This window comes from Otolemur garnettii, unplaced genomic scaffold, assembly GCF_000181295.1.
Source record: "Otolemur garnettii isolate 467f Iridium unplaced genomic scaffold, OtoGar3 scaffold00057, whole genome shotgun sequence".
In the NCBI taxonomy this organism is placed as follows: domain Eukaryota; kingdom Metazoa; phylum Chordata; class Mammalia; order Primates; family Galagidae; genus Otolemur; species Otolemur garnettii.
The window spans coordinates 1,903,035-1,910,031 of record NW_003852452.1 but is presented as its reverse complement, the minus strand read 5'-3'; the positions used below and the strand labels follow the sequence as shown (position 1 = coordinate 1,910,031).

General features: G+C 38.2%; 1 protein-coding gene across 1 annotated transcript in view; it reads left to right on the top strand.

Moving 5' to 3' along the window:
• The window catches only part of ABCC9 (ATP binding cassette subfamily C member 9), a 126,471-nt gene that overhangs the window by 104,808 nt on the left and 14,666 nt on the right, over positions 1 to 6,997 (top strand). The window contains exons 31-33 of the mRNA XM_023514704.1: positions 3,342 to 3,443; positions 4,426 to 4,546; positions 6,809 to 6,939. Of these exons, the coding sequence (XP_023370472.1) occupies positions 3,342 to 3,443; positions 4,426 to 4,546; positions 6,809 to 6,939 (354 nt within the window). The remainder of the gene's footprint in view (positions 1 to 3,341; positions 3,444 to 4,425; positions 4,547 to 6,808; positions 6,940 to 6,997) is intronic.

Genomic DNA, 6,997 nt, shown 5'->3' with positions numbered 1-6,997 from the left:
CTACAGTTCTAAATGGGGGATAAAAAGATCATAAAACTTGGTGTTGGGCTTCTCACTTGAGGAAAAAAAAATACATCCTTGTAATATCTTTACATGTTCAGCCCTTAAGCAGTGGGAAAGAGATTGGTGGAGAATCAAGGGATTCCTAGAGAGAATCCTTCAACCACACGCAGAGCCACATAAGGGAAGTAAACCCATGAATGTTTGGGTTTGTGAGCAAACCAGACAATTGTGAGCAATTCATTCAAAAGTGAAGTGAGTTCTGATTTAGAAGATATTTAGCTCATAAAAAAAATCATTGACTGCTTTATTAAGGAGTTAACGTATCTAGTCTTCTATTCCATAAACAATTACTGAGCGTTTACAGTGCATTTAGCATTATTACTGTTGCTGAGATAATAGTGGTAAAAATTCACACTGAGACCCTGTCCTCATGGAGCTCACATCCAGAGACCTGAGGGCGACATTTCAGGCAGTCATTGGCAGGAACAAAGTTGATATGTTCCCAAGAATAGGAAAAAGGCCAGTGTGGTTGGCGCAGAATGAAAGTGGAGGAAAGGACCCTTAGATAAAGTTAGAGCAGACAGGGCATAGAATCCAGACTTCATGTTAGTATAAAGCTTTGTGATTAATCTGAGTTTGAATTTATTGAAAGTGTGATAGGAGAATATCGGTAATCTAAACAGGCAAATTCTCTGACCTGACTTGCACTTTTAAAAGAATGTATGAATGAGTGAACAAATGAATGAGGTTTTTCTTCCCAGTGAAGTCACCGGTAGGAAAGAGAGGACAGAAGTTACTAAAAGGAATGCCATGCCTAAAACTCTTAATGTCTACCATTACCCACAGAAATTTCCCATAAACCAAATGACATATTTCTTTATGTCCAGCCAGGAGCACCTTGCTGGCAGTATCCTCTGGTAGTAATATACTTTCTGGAACTTATCACAGAAACTCTTTTATGTGTCTTTTTTGAAAATATAATATGGAAATAAATGTAGAACATAACTTTGAAAGTATTAACTTTACACAAGAGGGCTGAAAGGAGAAAATTCATATTCATATAAACATTTTGTAAGTATTTGAGAGTATGTTACCATTTATAAACGATAAAAGAACAGCCCAAAACTGGTCAAATTCTGCATCCAGTAAAAGGGGAAAGAGGAAGAATGGTCTGATTGGAATGCATGACACTCTGTTAACAGATGGATACATCAGAAGAATTAATCAGAGAAGTATTTGCTACCTCTGTGGAATTTATTGAGGATAAAGTCTACTTGCTTTCCTTTTTCTTTATTCTGGGTAAAGATCGTGGGACTAAATATGGAATTAAAATTTGGTGCCTACGTTAAGCTTTGGTGTTTTACAATGCACCCCAATTTTTCTTCTTGCTTCATATATTTGAAAATTATGCAGGGGAGAAAAATCCTGATGCATGGAGATGGGAAACCTATTTGGTACCTAAGATTTTTATTTCTTTTAAAATTCCTGTGATTTAGATATCGTATCTATTTTCCAAAGAAGAAATGAAATCTCAGAGGTGCTTCAATTATTTGTCTAAACTCACAGCCAGTGTTTGAACCCAGATTATGATTCCAAGCCTGGGAATCATTAATCGCTCTCCAGTGGTTTGATCTTTAGAACTGTTTTAAAAGGAGGCAGGAATGGACACGTGAGCTCATTCAAGAAATGTAGCTCTTTGACTTCAGCATATTAAACACTCCAACTGTCATTAATGTCAAACCAGTTGCTAGCTGGGGTTTTTTTCTTTTTTCTTTTTCTTCTCTTTTTTTCTTTTTGAGGAACCAGAGATATATTTAGCTGGAAAAGGAATTCCCTAGTAGGAGGAGCCTTCAGATAATTTTAGAAAATGCCCCTGCTTGAAATTCTACGTGTGTTTGGAGCATGTGGCACATTAGCATGAGTCGTTTTTAGGATTTCTTTGTTGACTATTAAGATAGAAAAATACCCAGGAGTGGTGGGGAAGTGGGAAGGGAAGAAGGTGCTAGAAAAGGGGCAGATGTCTCTATCTCTTATTTGATTCCAGGTGAGGCTTAATAATTTTTTATAGTTTTGTGAAAGAGATTATTATTGAATTATACACAATTCAAATACACTGACATGTCCATACTCATAATTTCTGAGTAAATATAACCTTTATTCTTATGTTCATGAAATATGTAGATTTAATGTCCTAGACTCTGAGCCCAGATACCATGTTTCCCCCAAAATAAGACCCTGTCTTATATTTATTTTTTCTCAAGAAGACACCCTAGGGCTTATTTTCAGGGAATGTCTTATTTTTATTAAGTATAATACAACAATCTACACTTATTCAAATACAGTTAGTCATGTTCTTCTAGAACCTGACAGGGGGAGTTGACCTTGTTGGTGGGGCTGGTGCTAGTGATGTGCGAACTCTTTTCCCCCAGCTGTTTGCACATGCACAATAGGATGCCTGCCACTGTGGTTATCACATTTGCACCTGCACAAGTGCCAATGGCTCGGAGAAAAGAGCTGTGGCAGATAAAAGGTATTCCAGTCTTCCTTACTGCTCCATGGCAAAATACAGGGCATGGATAGTGCATGGCTAGTGATTGCCATGTCCATCACTAGGTCTTTATGGGGGATAGGGCTTATATTTAACAAATGCATAGAAATCCTGCTAGGGCTTATTTGGGGAGTAGGTCTTATTTTCAGGGAAACACGGTAGTTGACAAAAAGTTCAGTTACAAATACCAAGTTAACCAGAGGCAAATTTCCGCAAAGGCCTCACTACAGTGCACAGAAATGCTAATAATAATCCTGACATAAGCAGTTAAGAAATTTAAGCTAGAAAATCAGCTCCAAAAATGGTTGTTTGGCAACACGTTGCATTAATAAAGGGAAAAAAAGGAAATCCTATATCTGATCTTGGTTGTGCCCTGGTTGCAAAGTCTTTATGTCTATCCATAATGAGGACATTCACACTCTCCATATTGTAAGTTATCATTTTTCCACATCTTAGGTACTCTTCCTCTGACATTTAACAGGATACATGGAATGGGGTATATTTTTCTAATGATCACCTCTGTCTGTTGATTGAGATCTTTGGTTTAATTACAGGGGTCCTCAAACTTTTTAAACAGGGGGCCAGTTCACTGTCCCTCAGACCGTTGGAGGGCCAGACTGTGGGCTCTGGGATGAGTTGGCTGCTAAGCAGGACAGGCAGCAACAGCAAAAACACCCAGTGGGTCGGATAAATGTCCTAGGTGGGCCACATGTGGCCCGCGGGCCATAGTTTGAGGACGCTTGAAGAACTTGGAAATAATCTTGTAATGTTCTTTCTTGCTCCTTTTTAGGATTACCTGGGAGCTTGCATTGTTCTCACTGCCTCTATCGCATCCATTAGTGGGTCTCCCAATTCTGGATTTGTGGGCCTGGGTCTTCTGTATGCACTTACGGTAGGTGTGGTTAGGAAATATCTTTCCTTTTGTGGTACTTGTCATAGTTATTATCAGCTCTTTAGAGGGGAAGTTGAAAGTTCATATAAAAAGTTGACCTAACGTTTTAAGACAGTGAGGATTCATTTCTGACATTGTGAACCAATTTTTAGAACTACTCCGATCTCATGGTCAGAGTGTTCCCAGGCTCTGTGGGATCCCTCTCCACACTTCCTCCCCAGGATGAACATGAATGTGCATGTGGTACGTGCAAATGGAAGTGTATACAACTGTCATTGTGCAGGGAAATCAGAGGACAGTTCACAAATCTGTGACCCGTGAGGACCCTTGAAGAGAGCAGACATCTTTCTTTGCTGACATATCCCATGACGTTTTCCCTAGTCTTTATTTTTTTTAATTCTTTATTAAATCATAACTGTGTACATTAATGCATTTATGGGGTACAGTGTGCTGATTGGATATACAATGTGGAATGCTAACTGAGTAACATTGCCATCTCCTTGCTTACTTATTTGTTGTGGTAAAAACATTTATACTCTAGTCTTAATAGTATAGAAATGTATCATTGCATTATGCACATTAGGTTGGATCCCCAAAAAAGCCCTCCCTCCTCCAAGTCTTCCCCCTCCCCTCCCCTCTCTTTCCTCTTCCCTCCTTTCAGGGCTATAGTTTGTTTTTCCATTCCTATGAATGCATATGTGACTCTATACTGATTTCATAGTAGTATTGAAAACATACTTTTTATTTCCATTCTTGAGATACTTTACTAAGAAGAATATCTTCCAGCTCCATCCAAGTAAACATAAAAGACTTGAAGTCTCCATATTTTTATGGCTGCATAGTGTACCTGGCAGCATTTATGAGTTGTCCGTCCCACATAGCATATGCTAACCATCCAAGTCATCCTGTCCCCAATATCCAGCAATTACAAAAGTTCCTTAACTTTAACTGAAATATATTAATTTTCTGTCCCCTGATACAGATAACCAATTATTTGAATTGGGTTGTGAGGAACTTGGCTGACCTGGAGGTCCAGATGGGGGCTGTGAAGAAAGTGAACAGTTTCTTGACTATGGAGTCAGAGAACTATGAAGGCACCATGGGTATTGTTTGGATTATTATGTCGTTTCACTCAAGTATTCATTTTAATCAAATATTAGTATGTTAAGCACCTTGTCATTTTGGGCTTTTACTTTCTACTTCAATATCCAGAGACCTCATTGCCATCTTGAGTTTGCTTGATTATATATACCTGAAAAGATAGGACTATTTAGGCCTGAAAAGTCTTGGATAGAACCAGAATCCAAGTAGGTATTATATAATGATATTTAAAGAGAGTTAGAAAATATTCGTGCTTTGTTACATTAATTGCCAGCCTAAACTAAACTCCTGTTTTTTTTTCTTTCTCAAGACCTTATTAATTTAGAAGAGTCAAGAAACTTGGCTCTTAAAATACTGAGATTTTCAGCTTTGCTAGAATAAAACTGGCAGGAAATTCAATACTGAGGATGGAATAATCTTTATTAAGTGCGAATCTGAAGCTTCAAAGTTACTCCTTTACCTGAATCTGTGAACAGCCATGTAGTTCTTCAAGGATGAAATCCAAATGTCTTAGCAGAGACACTAGACATTCATGGGTTTACTTCCCTTGTGTGGCTCTCCGTGTGGTACTGTGATGCTGTTCTACTTGTACACTTTCCACAAACATGACACGTACCTCCAGCCTGGACCTTCATCTCCATATCTCTAGCACCTTGCATAGCACCTCTCCTATTTTAAACATCCAAATATTTGATGGCTAACTGACTGAACAAATAAATCAATTCACAAATGAACTATGTCTACTTACCTTGAATACAATGGAGTCGTGGAATGCTGAAGAGACACCATGTTGGCAAATGCTCCGAAAACCAACTAGAACTGTTTTTAAAGTTCTTAATCAAGAGTCATTTAAGCCAGGCACAGTGACTCACAGTTGTAATCCTAGCACTTTGAGGTGAGTGGATTGCTTGAGCTTAGAAGTTTAAGATCAGCCTGAGCAAGAGCAAGACTCTCTACCAAAAAAAAAAAACAAAAATAGGAAAACTAGACAGTTGTTGAGGCAGGTGCCTGTAGTCCCAGCTACTTGGGAGGCTGAGACAAGAGGATCCTTTAAGCCTTAAGTCTGAGGTTGCTGTAAGGTATAATGATGCCACAGCACTCTACCCAGGGCAACAGAGTGATACTCTGTCTAAGAAAGAAAGAAAGAAATTAAGAGTCATTTATTTTAAATGTGATTTAAATTTAAAAATAAAACAGTACAGACTCTGATTCAGTATTACTTTAAATTTCGAAATAAATTTATATATATTCACACATATATGAAGTCTGACAAGTTCACAAACTCACCACCATGCACTTACATTGGCAGCACCATACAAACAGCTCAGTAAAGTTTTATAACCTTGGTATATCAGTGTTTCATAGCTGTATTCACATGGATGCATCAGCAATGGCTTGCTGAGTGGTGTTCATTACTGTTGCTGTATGTTTTTGTGTACTGTCATGAGAATGTTGGAGCTTACATTAGAGTGATGAACAAACATTAAATTTCTTGTTAAATTGGAAAGAGTGGAAGTGAAATCAGGGGCATGTTAATTTTATGGGGATAATGCCATGAAGAAAACAGCAGTGTACAAATGAATTGAATGTTTTTCTGAGGAGAGAGAAAGCATCACTGATGAAGAGAGGTTATGGAGGCCAGTAATGGGCTAAACTGATGAAAACATTGCAAAAATTCAGTGAACTACACATCAAAATCATAGGCTGACTGTGAGAAGCAGGGAAGATCAAGTAAACATGAGAAAAGCAATAGTTAGGAAAATCTTAACTGACAAATCTTGGCATGAGAAAGGTGTGTGCAAAAATAGTCCCAAAGGAGCTCACTTATGAACAGAAGCAAAGAGTTCACAGGGTATGCTAAGGGATTTTTTTTTTTTAGCCCTCAAATAACTGTATTGGATCACCCTTCCTATGCACCTGATCTGAATGACTTTTTTCTTTATGCAAAGATAAAGGAAATATTGAAAGGAAGACTTTTTGATGACGTTCAGGACATCAAGGGTAAAACAATGGCAGCTCTAATGGCCATTCCAGAAAGAGTTCCAAAATTGCTTTTAAGGGTGGCATAGCTTCCCAAAAGGAGTATTTCAAAAGTAACCATAGTGCTACTTAGCAATGGGGTATGTAGCACTTTTTCTAGGATGAGTTCGCAAACTTAATTGTCAGACCTCATATGTACATCTAACCATATTTAGGTATGTGTATCTTTCTTTCTACATCTACCCCTAGCTATTATCCATCTGTCTATCTCCCCCTCTTCCCAGATCCTTCTCAAGTTCCAGAACATTGGCCACAGGAAGGCGAGATCAAGATTCATGATCTGTGTGTCAGATATGAAAATAATCTGAAACCTGTTCTTAAACATGTCAAGGCTTACATCAAACCTGGGCAAAAGGTATGGCATTCACTTCCACTTGATTTGTTTTATACATAAAGCCTATAGTGGAGCTCAC